This window comes from Rhamphochromis sp. 'chilingali' (assembly GCF_963969265.1).
Source record: "Rhamphochromis sp. 'chilingali' genome assembly, chromosome: 7".
NCBI lineage: Eukaryota > Metazoa > Chordata > Actinopteri > Cichliformes > Cichlidae > Rhamphochromis > Rhamphochromis sp. 'chilingali'.
The window spans coordinates 27,222,180-27,241,191 of NC_137934.1; the positions used below are offsets into that span (position 1 = coordinate 27,222,180).

General features: G+C 39.1%; 2 protein-coding genes across 3 annotated transcripts in view; one reads left to right on the forward strand and one right to left on the reverse strand.

Annotated features, from left to right (window-relative positions):
• Positions 1-14,693, reverse strand: part of pomgnt1 (protein O-linked mannose N-acetylglucosaminyltransferase 1 (beta 1,2-)) — a 124,329-nt gene extending 109,636 nt beyond the window's left edge. For both annotated transcript variants that reach the window (XM_080887777.1, XM_080887776.1), the window contains exons 1-8: positions 14,178-14,693; positions 13,289-13,391; positions 9,187-9,302; positions 8,456-8,521; positions 8,006-8,119; positions 7,787-7,904; positions 6,180-6,278; positions 4,204-4,331 (exon numbers count right to left, since the gene is read on the reverse strand). In XM_080887777.1, coding sequence (XP_080743903.1) covers positions 4,204-4,331; positions 6,180-6,278; positions 7,787-7,904; positions 8,006-8,119; positions 8,456-8,521; positions 9,187-9,302; positions 13,289-13,391; positions 14,178-14,297 — 864 coding nt within the window. In that variant the 5' untranslated portion in view covers positions 14,298-14,693. The remainder of the gene's footprint in view (positions 1-4,203; positions 4,332-6,179; positions 6,279-7,786; positions 7,905-8,005; positions 8,120-8,455; positions 8,522-9,186; positions 9,303-13,288; positions 13,392-14,177) is intronic.
• A 1,812-nt stretch (positions 14,694-16,505) lies between these two features.
• On the forward strand, positions 16,506-17,949 carry LOC308400343 (interferon-induced protein with tetratricopeptide repeats 2-like; the record flags this gene model as incomplete). Its single annotated transcript, XM_080887988.1, has 2 exons — positions 16,506-16,510; positions 16,650-17,949. The coding sequence occupies 2 exons, from the start codon at positions 16,506-16,508 to the stop codon at positions 17,947-17,949; spliced, it is 1,305 nt and encodes a 434-aa protein (XP_080744114.1).
• Positions 17,950-19,012: the final 1,063 nt, after the last annotated feature.

The window sequence follows — 19,012 nt, forward strand, 5'->3', positions numbered from 1 at the left end:
TTGTTTTCCTTTAAAATGATGACGTCATCTTGCTGGTGATGGAGGCTCGAATAGGTTGCGCGTGAGACTCCATTATCAGCAACATCTGGTATGAATGTGTAGGGAGGTATGCATGTGAATGGACTGTGATGGACTGACGACTAAAAGTTTTGACTGACTTGATACTGAGACAATGACTGCACCCACTTTAGGATTAGTAAATGCCAATAAACAAGTCACCCAGCCGACAAGAGAAGGGTGGATGCTTCGCTTTGTTTTGTTTTGTTTTTTCAGGAGCAGGAGGATAAGAGAGACTGGAGGAGGAGACTCTAGCTTCACATAAGTATGAACTGCAGACTTAACACTGTGGTTGCTGATTTTGAGTTACCGATGTTTGCATTAAGAAAACTGTGCTATATTAGCTGTGTTTTGATTAAGGTATCATGTTATATTATTGGGAATGCCAAATGCTACAGTGGAGAAGACTTTTGATACCACTCATGACTGGAATATGTTACTATTAACCACAGCAGGCCACTGTAAAGAAGTCAATTAAATTTTATAGAGGAAAATCGCCAAAATTGAACAATACCTATGAATGACTGGCCACATTCAGAATAGAGATATGCAATAATAAACATTGGTCCACATGATTTAGGTTCTCACTTGAAATAGTAAGTTATTAAATGTAGAATATAATCGACAGGGACATTTGATAGGATGTGGTACTGCAAAAGAACAAGAGCAAAGTAAATAAAGAAAATATTGTGTTTAGTTTGGATAAATTCTAATTAAAATGTACCATTACACTCAGAGGATCAATATGGAATAAAACATATGCAAAATTTGTAGGAAGTACATGACTGATAACTGTTCTGTCCTGAGCGTTTGTTTCCAGAGCACCCACTTGACCACACCAACAGTTTCTCGCCACCGAGGAGGGGTACTTGCAAAAAGAATAAAATAAAAATCTGAGTTTAACAAAACAGTTTGAATGTAAATATCAAGCTTACCTTTCTTTTTCCATGAAATGTGCTAGTGGGCACGCCAGCCATTTTGAAAAGGTGGGCAAAACAATTGGCAAGGCCACACCCCCACACATGTGATATAATTTTAAAGGTACTGTTGCCCTCTCTAAGAAACATCAGGACTTAGAGGAGTGGCAAGTAGAGTATGCGAGCTACAAGCAAAAACTAAAATGTGTACTACAGTGTGCAAAAATGAAATACTGGGTCATCAGGGGGTCATGAGGGACATTTATAAAACTAAAAGTCCCACTAACCTTAAAGTGCACTTGAAAAGCCCACACAAGAAGGTTAACCTAGCTTACCTAGAAGACCTCATCAGGGGGAGCACACTCCCCCTCCTTGAAGAGCTCACCCACTCAACCCGCATCCCCAGAAAACAGCTAACCCCAGATAAGGCAGCGTGATGGATCCCGAGACAACAGGACTGGGACATCTAAATAAAGGTGTGAAACAATCGCCTTCAAAAGGTTATCAATTCACTTGAACCAAAATTAGGACCACACGGTGCGGCAAGAGTTAATAGTTATTAGTCTCAACACCCAAGGATAACCAGAAGAGCATGACTGATATGATGGAACTGGGATTTTGTTACACTTAATTTTTGCAAAACACAAATAAAACTAAATTGAAACTAAGGATTTTCAGAAAATAAAAACTACACTAAACTAGCAAAGAATTGGTAAAAACCAATTAAAACTGATATAAAATTGAAAATCTGAAGTCGAAGCTAAATAAAAATAAAAACTGATGAAAATTGCAAAACTATTACAACCCTGGTGCAGAGATCGGCAAATCTGACCAGGAAACGTTATAAAATGGATTGTCAGGATAGTCAGCGTTAAAGCCACTTTTGACAGTCCATACTAGGATGGCATTGGACATCTTCGGGGCAGAAAAGGGTTGGTGTGACCAAGGTGTGGTTTGGCTTGTTGTAGGTACATTTCAAAATGTTACAGCTCTGGATGGACCAGTTACCAGGGCATGGAAGGATGACAGACTTTATTACATGAGGAGAAGGGACATTTTCGGGATCGAAGATCCTCAGGGATGACAAGGCTGGAGCAACGGTACTCGAGAGAAGAATTTTTGATACTTTCTGAGATATGATGTCACTAACCTTCTCTTTTAATTGTCTAGCTCCAATGAATTGACACATGGGAGTGTGTCAAAAAGGGGGAGTTGAGTTTGAACATCAAACAATGGTGATATGAAAATTTCTATGAGTTTATTTTTGTGTTTAATAATTTAGCTATGGTAAAACTTAAGCTTATAATGTGTTAGACTTAGAAAGGGTTCACTAATTTTTGATTTCTTTTACACACACATAGATTATGATTAGAATAGGTCCTGAACATAATATTTTAAACCAAATTTGAATCATTAGAAGAACAATGGATAACAATATTAGATTATCAAGGCTAGGGAGAGAGGTGTTTTGGTTTTCTGTCTCTTGCAGAGAAAGGAACAGACACCAGACGGGGACCCGGAGATGTGAGGACCCTTCACAGCAGGGACAGATGTAGGGACTGCCGAGACAGCAACTGGGGTCAAGTGTCATGACGTTTGGGCTCCTGGAGAAGATGGATCCCACAAACACAGCGATAACCATGGAGGGGTTGGCGAAAACCAGGAACACCAGACCAACGAGGTTCGAGAGGCTCTTGGCAAAAAGGGGGACACGCCGGTGAACCCAAAACACACAGATCCTTGTTTGAAATCGGGGCAGAATAACTGTGCAATGACTAAAGGGTGGTCTAACCCCGGAGGTCGAAGAAAGAAGCTGAGAATCACCCAACTGGAAGACACTGGTAGCTGCAGCAATAAAAATAAAGGTTAAAAGCTCCTTAGACAGAGGTTCTAGTCTAAGTACATTTGAAAGGTATAAGGGGGCATTAAAATGGGAGTGGAAAACTGGAGCACCAAAATAAAGCTGTGGGAAAATGGGGAGTGATGGGAGTGTCATCTGTAACTGCTGTTATGGTTGTAAATCTAACTTTGCTTGCATCTGAACTGCGTGAACACAGAGGTCATCCCCCATATGGTCCACCCGTTAAAAGGGGACAGAGGGCCTCAGGATCAAGAAAACCTGGACCTTGCAACGCTGAAGTGCTTGTTATTAGTGATCTCTTTAATGAGAGATCAAAAGAGGGTATTGTGATATTATTCTGTTATTATATGTTACCTTATATATGTAATCAAAGTAGTTGAATTAGAATACTGCTGTAGATCACATTATACCCTTTAATATAGAGTGTGTGAGCTGTATGTAGTTTAGTTCTCATTATACTTTTGAGTTAACAGAACATATTCACATATTAGTTCATTAGATAAATGTGCATCACTCTGTATCCTTGATCTGCTGGGAATGTGTTACACTGTTTTTTTGACATGCTTAATTGTTGAATCATGAAGAGAAGGTTGTAAGCAGGAGACTCTGTGTCTAAAGACAGGGGAGATAGATAGACCACATTCCACACCCCCACCTTACAGAAAGCAGAGAAACAACTGCCGAGGTCATAACTTAGGCGCTGTAACAGAGAAAAAATGTGATGTTTTGGCTTTTACGACCAGCTGGGGGCCACTAGAGACTATAAAAAGCTGAGCAACCCGTCACCATTTTGAGACATGTGCCTGACCCTCTGGTAGCATCTCTCCCGTCCGGACGTTGTAATGCTCTTATTGTTGATTTGTATGGAAATAAATGATTGTTGATTGAGCATTGATACACCGAGTATTGTCCCTCCTTCAGCCCAAAGATTCAAAGAACTGCGTGTTTTCAACATCAGACAAATTCCAGCTCCACCATTTTGGACTGCAGATGATGACAGTGTGTTCTGTTCTGTTGTGGAGATCCATTGCAAACTGGAGGGTCACTCTAACTGAGCCTGAAGAGCACTAACGCCAAAATCCTGGGCTCACTACAGAGCAACACAGGAAGTATCATCGAGACAGTGAAGTTGAGCATACTCAAACATACGAGCAAGTGTGCTCAGTGCCTCACTACTCGCTACTCTCACTTCTGTGGGATTCTGTCTTCATCCAAGACCAAAAAAACCATACAAATTATAGCAAAATAAATAAATATCATTGACTGATGCAAGGACATTACTCCCTCCTTACAGCTTGGCATTCCTGTGCTTCCCCACGCAGGAAAAACATGGTGAAACTAAAGAGTCGTGTCTGTTACATGTCTTACAGGGTCAGGATTAAACTCTACGGGTGCCGGATCTTTGCAGCTGCAGATGCTGCCGTATCCTTCCACCTTGCTGCAGAAGAGTTTCCTCCTCCTGTTCAGCTCCGTGTCTGCCCAGTGGCACTCTGCCTCTGCAGAACATAAGAACACATCCCAAATTATTTTACAGTTTTTTGTAACATATAAAATTATTTTGAACTTTATTCTCTTATGGGTTCATAAAGTCAAAGGAGCTTGCAAAGAAAAGCGTCTGGACTTCTTTAAGTTGCTTGAAGACATTTCACCTCTCATCCGAGAAGCTTCTTCAGTTCTAAGGTCAAATGGTGGAGAGTCCCAGATATAAACCTAGTGGGAGAAACCCCCCACAGAGGGACAAAAGGACCCCCCGATGATCCTCTAATCGCCTGAGCCAAGGTGTGAAACTGGGTGTGGGTCCCAATCAGCCAGAGTTTCGGGTGTGTTCATTGGCTCAACTCTGGCTGATTGGGACCCACACCCAGTTTCACACCTTGGCTCAGGCGATTAGAGGATCATCGGGGGGTCCTTTTGTCCCTCTGTGGGGGGTTTCTCCCACTAGGTTTATATCTGGGACTCTCCACCATTTGACCTTAGAACTGAAGAAGCTTCTCGGATGAGAGGTGAAATGTCTTCAAGCAACTTAAAGAAGTCCAGACGCTTTTCTTTGCAAGCTCCTTTGACTACGATGACCTGGATGACTGAGAACCTTCACAGACGATTCATAAAGTATTCCGATTTCTATATCAGCAAAAAAGTTGGGGTGGGGAAAAAGGCTGAAGAAGTAAATAATACTAAAAAGATAGAGCAGGCGGAACATGTTGCAATACATTAGGTTAACTGTCAACAGGCCAGCAACATGACTGAAAAGAACATGTTTGAGAGGCAAACTTGCATCTGTGTCATCCATAAATACAGCTTAAAGCTCTATCATGCAAAAGAGGAAGATGTATATGAACATGATCCAGGAATACTGTGTTCTGCTCTGAGCCAAAGCTCACGTAAAATGACTGAGGCAGAGTGGGAAACTATTCTCTTGTCAGACAAATCCAAATGTTAAATTATTATTTGCAAACATGGCTGCCGTTGCATTCTCTGGATTATAAAGAACTGGGACCATCCTGCTTGTTATCAGCACTCAGTCCAAAAGCCTGCATCTCTGATGGTATATAGATGGGTGCATTAGAACTGGCAACTTGCACATCTGAAAAGGCGCTATTAATGCTAAAATGTGTACACAGCTTTTAGAGCAACATATGCTCTCAAAGAGAACACGTTTTTTTCCATGTGAGGCCTATTTCAGCAAGACAATGCTAAACCGCAAAATACATTGGTCAGAATTATAGGTGTTGAACTGGCCTGCCTGGAGCCGAGACCTTTAATTAGTTAAAAATATTTGACACATGATGAAATGAAAAATACAACAAAGATGACACAAGACTTTTGAGCAGCTCGGCTCTTGTATCAAACAAGAATGAGCAACTTTCCTCTCCCCAAAGTTCAGCAACTGGTTTGAACTAATATTTTTTCTCAGTTTTAACAGTTGTGTTATTTTGTGCATAAAATGTGTTTGAGACCTTCAAATCATCATCTTTTTTTAAATTTACATTTTACAGTTTCCCCAACTGTGGCCAAAATGTTCATGCTAAACCTACAAAATGTGAAATCCAAAACTACCGGTGAATTCAACCATCATTCATATACAGTCTTTGTCTCAAACTTTTAACCCATCTGGTCCCTACACCATTGGGACTAAAAAGATCTTAATATAAGGAGAAGCAAATCCCCAACTTTGACTTTTTTCTCAAGGACCCAACTTTTACTGCATGTCATCGCACTTTCAAAAGATTATTCATAAAAAAAAGCTACAAGTCTTTTCGTTTTTTTATAACATTTTGTGCACGAGAGGGGAATCAAGTTTAAATATTTCACCCTTTGTCAAGCATGCTAAAACTGGCTCTTACCTTCAGAGGCAGTAAGTTGCACTTCAGTCTTGAGCAGCACTGGGTCTCCCCAGGTAGACAGAGCTGGAGACTTTGAATGCTTCTCTCCATAAACCTGACCTGAACACAAAAACAACATCAAGTCAAGAGAGGTAATCTCAGGGCAAGTATAAACTCTTGTTTTTCCTTTTGTCTCTTTCCCCCTACTGACTGATTTATTTGATCAAAGATGCCTTATTTATGGTTTATACTGATAACTTCTCAACAAAATCCAAGTTTATGTAGAAAATAGTGATGAAAAACTGCACAGACAATATATCCATCTGTTTTGTTTCTTGTAAATCAAAGATGATTAATTTCAGCCTAAGAAAAAGTGTTTAGCCATTAGTGACAACACCTCAAGCACAAAGGTCAAGACACAAATGTGACTAGAAAGATTTGCATTTCCTGCGAAAATGCAGTGTGGATGCTTTAAAGCTGAAGCTGTATGCAAAAACTAGCTGAAAAAGCTGAAAAGTTGCAGAAATTGTAAAAACTTTGCAGAAGCAAAGGAACTTTGCTAAAATGGAATAACTTAGCAGAACTGCAATATCTTAGAGGAAACATAATACTTGGCAGAAATACAATAGCATAGCAGAACTTAGCAGAAATATTGTAACTTACCAGAAACATGATAACTTCTCAAAAATACAAGAATTTAGGAGAAATAGTATAAGATAACAGAAAGAATATATTTAGCCAAAAATACTTAAGCATTACAGAAACACTATGATTTAGAAAAATAGTACAACAGAGCAGAAATACTGTGATTTACCAGAGACACTGTGATGAACTATGAATATTGTAATTTTAAATCAATACTATGTTTTAGCACAAATACTATAATTTGACAGAAATACTGTATTTAGCACAAATCTTATAAAATAGCAGAAATAGTATGACTTAGCACAATAGTAATAACTTAAACAGAAAAATTGGAAAAGCAAAATGGACAGCTGAAAAAATGCTGAACATGCTAAGGGTCCCTCAAATATACTTGTTAAATGAAAAAAATTGGCAAAAAAACAAGCAAATTTTAGCAGAATTGCAGAAGTTTCCCATTCATTTCAATGGGACAAATTAAGCTTAATATTTTAAAAAGTATAATAGTGAAAAATACCAAAAGACATAGCAGGAATTAGCAGAAATAGCAGAATATTTTAAAATTTGAACGGTGAAAATCGGCTGAAAATTGTGGAAGTAGTTAAGTGCCAAAAAGTGTACGGAAGTCCCAAGAGGAACTCAATAGTGTGGATGCTTAAAGCATCCACACAAATATGTAGAACAAAAAAAGTCTTTCTTTCAGTCATACACAGTAAAGTTGTAGTGGTCCTGAAAACAATCTAGGCTGATTCTAGTTTAAAAAAATAAAAATAAAATAAAACTCATATGTCAATCCACGATAAAATGGTGCACTTTGGGCTGACTTTGTGAAATCTCATAATCAAATCTTCTTAATGTTTCTAAACAACCAATCATAATTCTCCCCAGCTCCTCAGATGTTTTGTGACTGATCGATTTAGTGAAGCTCTTCCTGTATAATGGCTGTCCTCAATGTCATTGTTAAAAATGAAGGTCTGCTTTTCTACCTCCTTTCTTCACCACTAGAGTCCACATGTCTCTCCAGCTCAGATTGAGGGACACCTGGCTGCCCAGACTCTTGAGCAGGTTCTTAGCAGCATCTTTCAAGTGGAATGTGCCCTCATCCTGCAGGACAAATAAGCCCCCAAAAAACACAGTTACAGGTATGGTTTATGACTGGAACATGAATATCCCCTTCACTCCTCAGACAGTTAGAAGCTCCTGACCTTTATGGTAAAGATGAGGATTCGCCCACGAGTCACCATATTGAGGAACAGGATCATGGCTTCATCCTCATGGGGAGAGTAGGTGTCAAATATCCTCTTGGCCATCACATGACCCTGTGAGAGAGACACACACACACACACACACACACACACACACACACACACACTTACTTACTGGCTTACTTAAAAATCTGAAATTGCTAAAAAAAAAATATATATATATATACACACTACTGACATTTGATAAGTTTAACTTCAACGTTGTTTGTATTGTGATAAATACAGCTATAAAAACAGTGAAACACAATTAGCAAAAAATCATAATATGATGCATCCATTTTTTCCTCCTACCTCTAGTATGTACCGTAATTGCAGTTTGTTATATTTACATATGAGTTGCCAGTGGAAAGACATGCGTCATGATATGAAGAATAAGCAGCACATGCTCACAGTTGCTTGGTTGAGAACTATCACATGGATCCCTCTGCCTTGTTCTCGCATGTCATCTTCCAGCACCTGCAGGAACAAGTAAAATAAAGAAAAACAATATTTTTACTGAGCCAAGTGTGTCAGACACTAATCTTATTAGTGTCTGACACACTGACTTCATTGCCAGTGGCAGTCTAAGATGGTAAAGTTATCCACGTGATGAGAAACTTACTGGAGACTAATTTGTATTGTTGTTGCTGTACATGGTATTATTTATTAAATACAATATAATTCTGTGAGAAATGTGGCATGTGAATGCTCGGCCAGAAGAAACAGTCTGACGCTTTGTGTCTATCATTAACCAAATTCATTATAAAGGATTATTACCATTTTGAACATGAGTTCAATGACATTAAAAAGCCAAAATCTAAACACCTTGCATTACCAATATTTCCCTTGACAAAATAGAATTCAACTGAAAACCTAACAACAAAATGAAGGTTAGTGGGAGGAAAGATTAGTCTAGGATGTATAGATTGTCTTGAAAACTGCGATGGTGAGAGGCCCAAGCAGCAGCTTACTTGGTCTGAGTAAGATTGTTGTTGTCTTCAGGCACCTGGAAAGTTAGTGAGACCAAACCCTCTGTTGTTGTGTGAGTCTGTTATATTAGCTAAGCCCCTTTGAGTATTAAAGCAGGATGTCTCAAGTAACCTGTCAGTAGGCATCAGCCAGTTAACCAGTTAATCACCCACCGTGGTGCCATCTACTGCCACGTAGACCTTGGAGCGGCTGGAGTACACCTCAATGTCGAGGACTTTGCGTCCATTAGCCGGCCTGCGTGCTGTCTCCATGTTAGGAATAACATCCTCTAAAGAGAGAAAAACAAACATCAAGATCAAAATGATGCACTTCATAATAAAACTACACTTTAATGGAACACCGTGTATCAGAAGGTTAATGAGTGATGGGTGAATATTAGGGGTGCAACGATACTCGTATCGATATTGAACCGTTCGATACAGTGCTTTCGGTTCGGTACGCATGTGTATCGAACAATTTTTTAATTTATTTTATCAACTTTTCTTCTGACGATGCTGTCTGTGTTGAGCGCTCAGTGAATCTGCGTTCGACTACTCCGCCTAGGCTGCACTGTCGAGCACAGATCCACTGAGTGCCACCCACATGCATTCAATCAAGCTAGCGAGACAGAAGCTAAGCTCATTGCAACATGGCAACTGCCTTAATGCCTCCCGAAGTTGAACCTCCTCCACAGTCATTGAAATCTGGCGTTTGGAACTTTGGCTTTCGTGTGAAGTATGACCCTGATGGTAAGCGCGTTGTGGACAAAACTACAACAGTATGTCGGATGTGCCACGCCATGGTTAATTACATCGGTGGCAACAACAAATATGAATGCACATTTACGCCGACATCACCCTAGTGCAAAGACGAGTGAAGGCAGCCAAAAACAACAACAAACACACATGCTACAAACTTTGCCAGAGTCATTTAGACAGCCGTTAGCGCATGATTCTAAGAGGGCAAAAGAAATCGACAGGGCAATTGCTACTTTTATTGCTGTCGACATGCGACCCTTTTCTGTTGTAGAAAACACCGGGTTTCAGGAAATGCTGAGAGTACTTGAGCCCCGTTACAGTATTCCTTCACGAACCTATTTCACCGATATCGCAGTTCCCGCTTTGTACAAGGAGACAAAAGCAAAATTAGAGACGGCAGTGTCAGCAGCACCCGCTGTTGCTCTGACCTCAGACGGCTGGACGTCAAGAGCTACCTCACTGTCACCGCGCATTACATTGATCCGGAATGGCACATGAAAAACTGTGTTTTGCAGACACACCTGGTCGAAAGTCACGCCACTGACGACTTAGCCAAAGGTCTCTCTGAAGCTGTGGAAGGCTGGAAGTTAGTGCGACCAAATGTGACAATACCTGTAACTACTGACAATGCTAAGAACATAGTTAATGCCGTCACAGCTGCTGGACTGGGGCCACAAATCGGATGTTTTGCACATACAATTAATATAACTGCTCAGAAAGGAATGGCAGTGCAGAAGGTTTCCCCATCTCCTAGCAAAGATGAGAAGAATTGTCTCCTTCTTTCACAGAAGCACAACAGGATGCAATGTGTTTAAGAAAAAACAGCAACTGCTGCAGCTTAGTGAAAAAAAAACTGATTCAAGATGTTCCAACTAGGTGGAACTCTCATGATATGATGGAAAGATACCTTGAACAGCAAGCTGCAGTGTTTGCTGCTATGGCCGACAATACTGTGAAGAAGAGTATGAAGAACATTCAGAATCTAACTCAGGAAGAACATGCACTGGCTGAAAATCTTGTTACAGTCATGAAAACCCTAAAAACTGTGACAGTCATGATGTGTGAAGCGTCATCTCCAACAGCATCCATGATCCTACCACTTAAAATGAACATCCTGAACTCTATGGCGCAGTCTGGTGATGACAGCCCAGCAGTGAGAGATGTAAAAAAAAAAAAAAAACATCAGAGAGGACCTGGAGAAGAGATACGCTGATCCTGCCCTTCAGAATTACCTATACAAGTGCACAGCTTTAGATCCTCGATTCAAGTCCCTGCGACACTTTGATGATGTCACTCAGCTGAGAGTCTATGGAGCACTCGCCACAGAACTTGTCTTGAGCATTGAACAAGTAGGTATTCTTTTTTTTTATTTTTGAAATTTTATTTAGCTACTGCTTCATTTATAAATATTATTTAAACAAATACAATTAACAGTTTGGTTGTTTATATTTCCTCAAGACCAAGCCACAGGCACCACAGAAACTGCGACCTCCGCAGAGACTCAAGCAGCAAACTCTTCAGATTCACCATCAGCATCTCCACCAGAGAAAAAGTCAGCCATGAAGGAGTTGTTTGGAGAACTGTTCATGTCACAGGAGCCAAGGACCAGGTCTGCAGCCGAAGTGGCAGAGGAGGAAATTAACTTGTACAGGTTAGCAGACTGCATTCCCACAGATGATAACCCACCGAGATGGTGGAAGGAACATCACAGCTTGTACCCTCATCTTTCCAAGTTGGCACAGTGTTACTTGGTTGTACCTGGAACCTCTGTCCCAAGTGAGAGGGTGTTTTCCACAGCAGGTGACATTGTCACAGCAAGCAGATCTGTACTGTCAGCAGAACATGTGGACATCCTAATTTTTCTGAAGAAGAACATGGAAATTGAGTAAACTATGTTTTGGTTTGTATTTAACAGGACCTTTTATTTAAGTTGTTTATGCTGTATAAGCAGCTAAGTGCTAGCACTCCAGAAGATGAGTGTTAGGGGAGGTCCATTAAAGAGTGATTCATTTTATGGGTACCTGATTTGTTATATATGCTGCTGAGAATATACCCCAGAAGAAGGGTATAGAATAGCTTTTATTTGTATTTATTTTTTATTCTTTACATGGTGTTTTTTTTGTTTGTTTGTTTTACATGGTGCCAAGTCTGCACAACAGAAAATATGTGAAGTATAGCTTTACCAGATTTAAGTTTTCATGTGTTTTCTGTACACTATAGAACATGGTTCTAAAAAAATTTTCATGTCAGGGATTGGGTGTGTTTGTTTTATATTCTGCCAAGAATAGAAAATACCATCAGGGATTCCCAAACAATGCAGAACTGTATGTGGTTGATATCTTGTTTTTAGAACATTTTAAATGTTTAAAAATATATTTAGGAAGGCCTTTCTGTGCAATACATTTTTATTTAAGTTGTTTTTGTTGTATATGCAGCTAAGTGCTAGCACTCCAGAAGATGTGTGTGAGGTGAGGTCCATCAGAGAGTGGTTCATTTTATGGGGACCTGATATGTTCAATATGCTCGTGAGAATTTACCCCAGAAGAAGGGTATAGCATAGCTTTTATTTTGGAAAAGGACATTTCTCTGAAATAAACTCGTTTCCAAACTCCTTTATTCTTTTATTATTTTGTTGTTTCAGCAACATCTCATTTAAAAACTGTATTTTTGAGTTAAAAGAAATATTTATAATCTTAATAAATTACAAATTAAAAAAGGCATGAACATTTTTTTGTATCGAAAAAATATCGAACCGTGACACCAAAGTATCGAACCGAACCGAACCGTGAATTTTGTGTATCGTTGCACCCCTAGTGAATATGTCAGATAGCAACAGACAGATCAACCCTCAACTCTTCTATTAAACTGATTTTGTACATATTTAAATACTGACTGTTACATTAACATACAGTAAACGTTTCAGAGGAATTGACTGAAAGCTGCATTACTGTCCAGAGAGTCACAGAGTTAGACATTTGGGGACTATAGACTGTACTGTATACTGTACACATATATTGTAGATGAGATATTTTATAGAGTCACCTTGAGGAAACTATATAAATAAAACTGAATTTAAATCCATGACAAAATCGCAGCGTCTGTCCAAGTATACTGATGGGTGAAAGACTGTAGTTAAAGTTTACTCTGAAATCACGAATCAAGATAAAAAGTTCAAGTTAACATGTCAAAGGATGAGACATCCATCTATCAGGCCGAAATACTACTAATCACAAAAGTCTGCTACAACTCAAAGCTAAAGCTGTGGTCACTCGACATTCTACATTCTGGGTAGAATGTCATGGTAATGAGTTGCTTGTAGCAGTTTTTTTTGCGGAGTTATTATACAGCACAGATCTTTAAAGTCTTAGAATTAGACGCATTAGTGTGAATTCATTTAGGATTTTCACCAATCCACACAGGGTCAAAATCGTACATACAGGCTCAAATTTATACATACACTCACTTAAACCTGAGTGTACTAAGTATAAGTAAAATGACATGTGAACATGTTTCTCACCATATTCTTGGGCTGCTGCATCTTCACTGGCAACTCTTCTTGTATCCAGGATGAGTTTAATGTTGACTATGACGGTTATCAGCAGAAACAACACGGCACTGGCCTGTAGGATAAAAAAAAAAAAAATGTATCAGTGTTCATCTTGATGTCTGTAGTTAGTTAATTTTGATATTATTAAACTCTACAAATGGTTCACTTAATTGCTGATCTACTGGCACTAATGAGTCTTGATTTCTGTTGTGAGATTCAGATGGTATTTATTTTACTGTCATTTAAATGCGACACCCAACAAGTATTATTGCGGACCACATCCCTCCCTCTATGACTACTGTGTGCTTATTCTGACGTCTGTTTACAGGACAACAAACCATGTTACAAAGCTTAAATCAACTCAAACTAGTTTCTTGAACATGACAATAATCTCAATGTACTCAAATGGCCTCCACAGTTACCAGATTTCAATCCAGTGGATTGCTTTGGGATGCAGTGGAATGGGAGATTGAGATGAACGTGCAACCAACAAATCTGCAGCAGCTGTGTGATGCCATCATGTCAATATAAATCAAAATCACTGAGTGTTTCCAGCATCTTGTTGGATCTATGCCATGAAAAATTAAGGAAAATAGGGGTCCAACCCAGTACGAGTAACGTGTAACCTTCAAAGTGCCCAGTGAGTGCATCTAGGAACGGGCACTGATATAATCAAGCCAGGATATGTCTTGCAGCCTTTACTTTGAAAGAGCACCTGACATTTCGTTTACCAAAACTTTTTGGCAATATGAAACCTTTAAATATGAGCTAAAACAGAACAATTCTCCAGGACAATACGTTTACTTTACTGATTTACAGCAGCAACATCACTCTTTTGCTGAGCTCTATCAGTATTTACCTGACAGAACCGGCGAATCGTCCTCTTGTTGGTCAATTTGTATTTCCAGGTGAGATAGAGACTCCTCTGTTGACGGGGGATGAAGGGCTTAGCTCGGGGATTGGGGGTCCAGGTCTCCATCCCGGACACCGACAGCCGCCTGGACACAGCTCACGCCCTCCGCCTGCTCTCCTCCACTTTCTGCAACCGGGACATGCACAACTCCACACCACCAAAACACGGCTGACTCTTACATGCTCATCTGAGCTAAACAAGAGACGCGAATAAAAAGGCACTGTGCACAAATAGTCACCAAGTTTAGCCGACGACACCAAACTGCCATGTGACTGTACGGGGCTTTAACATGCTCCAGCCGCCTCTTTTCTGTTTGCGTATGAACATCATTAATCACGGAGTCATCAGTAAGTCTTGTAGTGTCATTTATATTCCATAGTAAGCAGCTGCTTCTAGAAAAGTAGCTTTAAACCGCAACATACACAGTTTCTGTCGCAGAGCAAAATACGTCACAGAGGTCCTCTTCCTTCTTCGTTTTTTAAATAGGCAGAAAAGACATTGGTGTATTTCTGCCCTCTACTGGTTGTTATTCGAGTTAACGCTTATGATTGACGTTAATTTGTTTGTTTGTTTTAAAGTAAGTAAGGTAAGTAAGAGCCCGCTTTCCTTCGTATTTTAAAACTTAGAAGGACTTAATGGGAGCAATAGCATTGTGTATTTCAAGTTGAAATGTCACAACAATAACAACAACAACAAAATAGCACTGCAGCTTTTACAGTCTTTCTGTGTTGAGCTTGCACGATCTCTCCAGGAACTCCAACTGGTGATTCTAGATTGGCTGTAGGTGTGGATGTAAGCATGATGGCTGTCTGTCCATGTTAGACCATTGACAGACTCTAGACCCGGCCAGGGTGTACTCTGACAGCCAGGATGGGCTCCAGCCCCCTATGACCCCAAATTGGATAGGAGAAAAAAAAATTGATTTACTTATTATTTACCAGGCCACCTTTTGCCAAGTTTTCTTAGTTGCTAATGTTTAGAGAGGTCACATATTTTAAAGCTAAACATCCATGTGCAAAATGATGACTACTGCAGAGACAGACTTTCATTTGAATACATTTCAAGTGTTTTTAGTCATATACAGATAACAGCGGCACATCACTACTGGCAATGGAATCCTAAATATTGTACATAGAAAAAACTCCAAATTGCACATAAAGTAACACTCATGTATATATAAAATATAATAAAAAATATATATATGTTGAGAAACAGAAAATTAAAAAAATGAGATGAGGTGCAACTCCCCACTCCAACAACTCATAAGAAAAGGCCAGCTTCACAGAACAACTGAAATGCCTGGCACTAGTTTATTTGGGACAATGCCAAAACAGCAAACAAAGGTTTAAGTTCCCTCGTCTTCCCTAACTGAAAATAAAAGGCAAAGAAAGACAATTTTTATTATCTATGCTCCTAACCAATAAAAAAGAGACAACAAGATTAAATAAAAATGGCTTCTTAATCCCACTACTGCTGCAGTTTATAACCACCTACTGGAAATAAGTCTGACTGCTGGCATTATAATCCAAGCTCGTACATAAAGGTACCGAATGACCGGTGATGGGTGGCCCAACACCCTATTTCCATACATAGAAGGGATGCCTTCCAAGAACATGGTAACAAATTAGGACAATTTCTAGCTAACCAGTCAAAATAAATTAAAAAATGACTATATGTGCCATTAAAGACTCATCTGGAAGCCCTGAAAAGTATGCCCAATAATAAACATAGATGAATGAATAAACATAGATTACTTAATTTGATAGACACAGTAAAAACACTGAAACCACAGTATTGTTTCTAAATGTAGAAAAAACATTTGATAGAGTTGATTGGGTAGGGCTCAGCCTTTAACTGTGTGAACTTCATTTATTTAAACTGCACTTTGAATGGAATGACTTTGAAAAATAATTTCAAGAGGAATTCAGTTTAGACATCATCTAGTATGACCTCACCTGGATTTTAGCCTTTTGATGGCTTAAAATATCTTACGTCAGGTAAAGAAATCAAAAAAGTATGCAATCAACACTTCAGTTTCCTGACTAATACTTTGGGTAACACCCAAAATTAATCATTTGCTAACCTATCTTGCTAACCTAATTAAACATACACGTGGCGGTATTTTTTCATGAGAAGTAATAGTTCACTAAGTTCAAAGTTCATCATTTACAACAGTACAGAAGTTAAACATGACTGACTTTTATGGTGCCACACCCAAAGAAACAGTCCAAAGAAAGGACACCAGTGCTATTTAGAAAGCAACTGAGTTAGAAGATGAGGTGAGTAGCAGCTTTTCTGTTTTGTTTTGTTTTGTTTTTTGTTTTTTTTGGGGGGGGGAGGGGGGCGTATGTGATTTGAATATTTAGAGAACATTATATTTCTTGAATGTGCATTTGTTTTAATTTTGAATCCCCATAGTTCTTCTCAGAGTCAGTCAACGTTGGAGTCCAAACTGGAGGCTCTGCAGTGCCACTTCAACTGGAATCTGGACTGTAGCAGGTCCACACTTTTCCGTCTCAAGTACAATTTGGAGGACATTGGCACCGAAGAGGGGTACAGCTGGTTGGGTCACATTTATAACTTGCAGGGGTTCATTCACTACGAGCTGGGCTTCAGTGAAGATGCCCTGCGTTTTTTCAGCAGAGCCACAGAAGCCTTCCGTCAGATGAGAAACACAGTATCAGATGAGGGTCCCTGGCTGGTAGTGAACTATGGGAACCTGGCTTGGCTACACAACCAACAGGGAGAACAAGTACAAAGTCAGAATTACCTGTCAAAAATTAATGCACTGATGAATGAATACCCATCTCCATCCCAGGATGAACTCCATCCAGAGATCTCTGCAGAAAAAGCCTGGACCCTGATGAAGTTCAACAAAGAAAAAAAGCTGCTGGCTATAGATTACTTCCAGAGAGCCATCAGGATGCAGCCTGACATGGTGGCATGGCGGACCAGCTATGTGTTAGCATTAGTGAATGCTCATAACAATAGCGACCATGCCATCGTGGAAAAAATGAGAATCGCCAAAGAACACGATCCAGAGAACTTGTACCTTGCTGCTCTTTACCTTGATGCATGTCCTCAAAAAGGAACAAAAATGAAAGATGAAGTATGCACATTGGCCAGAAGAGTTTTAAAAAAGCCAGTTAGCAGCTACAGTGGTATCAATCCGGTACTTATGCTTTACAGTAAATATTTATCTGTACATGAAGCTATTGATTTGATAGAAGAAGCTCTGGAAAGACATCCAGATGAACGTTACCTGAAGTGGTGTGCTGCGAACTGCTACAGAAGTAGGATCTTTTCCAGGCAGACAAGGACCAATCTGCTCGAGCGCAGCATGATTGACAAAGCCATCAGTCTCTGTAAGGAGGTGATTTCGCTTTACCCTCATTCTTCACTTAACATGAAAATAACTCTTGCAGACATGTATGTAAAGGTAAATAAGCAAGACAAAGCTGACCAGATATACAATGAACTGCTAGAAAGTGACCTGGAATATAAGGAGCAACAAATGCTTTACAACAAATATGCAAAACATTTATATTTTAACGGAAAGTTGATTGATAGACAAAATTCAATAGAATATCACAAGAAGGCAGCAGTGATACCACACCAATCCTTCCATCGTGAAAACAGCATTACAATGCTGGAGAAATACACTAAAAAATATGGTAGCAGAGAAATAGAGGAATTTCTAATCAAGCTGCAACAGTAAGAGCTCACACTAAAGTTACGAAGAAGAAAGAGAATAAAGATAAAGAACATTTACTATGCTGGCAGTCTAAATGTTTGCAACGAAACTAATAATAAATTATTATTGATTCAGATATTGTTATAACAGTAACAAGAACATACATGACCTGAAAAAGAACTTTATTGATTGTAATATTGTTCCATTAATGTTGCTGACTCTTACCCAAATTTTGCAGTTTGCATTTGTTTTTTGTTCATTCATTTAATTGTGTTTTACATAAAAGGTTTAATTTTGAAAAGGTTGAATAATTTTTTTTAAGAGCTTTTGTATTTGTTTCTTGTTATCCTCTGCGGCTGAGACAATCAAATGAAGTTACTGGAAAATGATCTGGAACAGTATGACACCTTCTGAAATGAGATCATAACAGTTATGTGTAAAGGAATGCAGAGTGATCAGCGAACATCTCCAAGCTGGCACGGGCTCATGATGCAAAAAAAGAAGTGAGCAGCTGCACGGTGGATTTCAAGCAGTACTGTCCTCAGCTTCTCACAGACAGTTTACAAAATGTGCACATCGACAAAGACTGAAGCAGATCAGGGGTATCAAACTGATTACAGGCCACATAAAGCCACTTTGATCTTAAGTGGACCAGTGACACCCTTTTTTCTGTTAGTGTAAAGAAGTCACATCTTTAACTGCTTTTCTACATGATAAAGAAAAAGCTGCTGTGAGAAAGAAAGAACTCTGTGACCACGTCTTTTTGGACTTGAATTGTAAGAAATAAATGTGTAAAATTACTGAAAAAGCTCTGGTCCACTCTTAGAAAGAATAAGTTAAACATTTTTTAATTCTAATATAATGTGTAAAACACTAAATATTTAAAAATGTGCACTGTTTTTGTGTTATTTTCAAAATCCAGCAAAAGCAGGATCTAAAACAAGCAGTTCAGGATTAATGTGTTTGTGTTTAAGTGTATATTAACTATTATATTCTAACAATATAAACTGAATGAATGTAAATATCCAATTATTGTTTTTTTCACAGTCCTACACTTTTAATTTTTATCAAATCATATATTTTATGA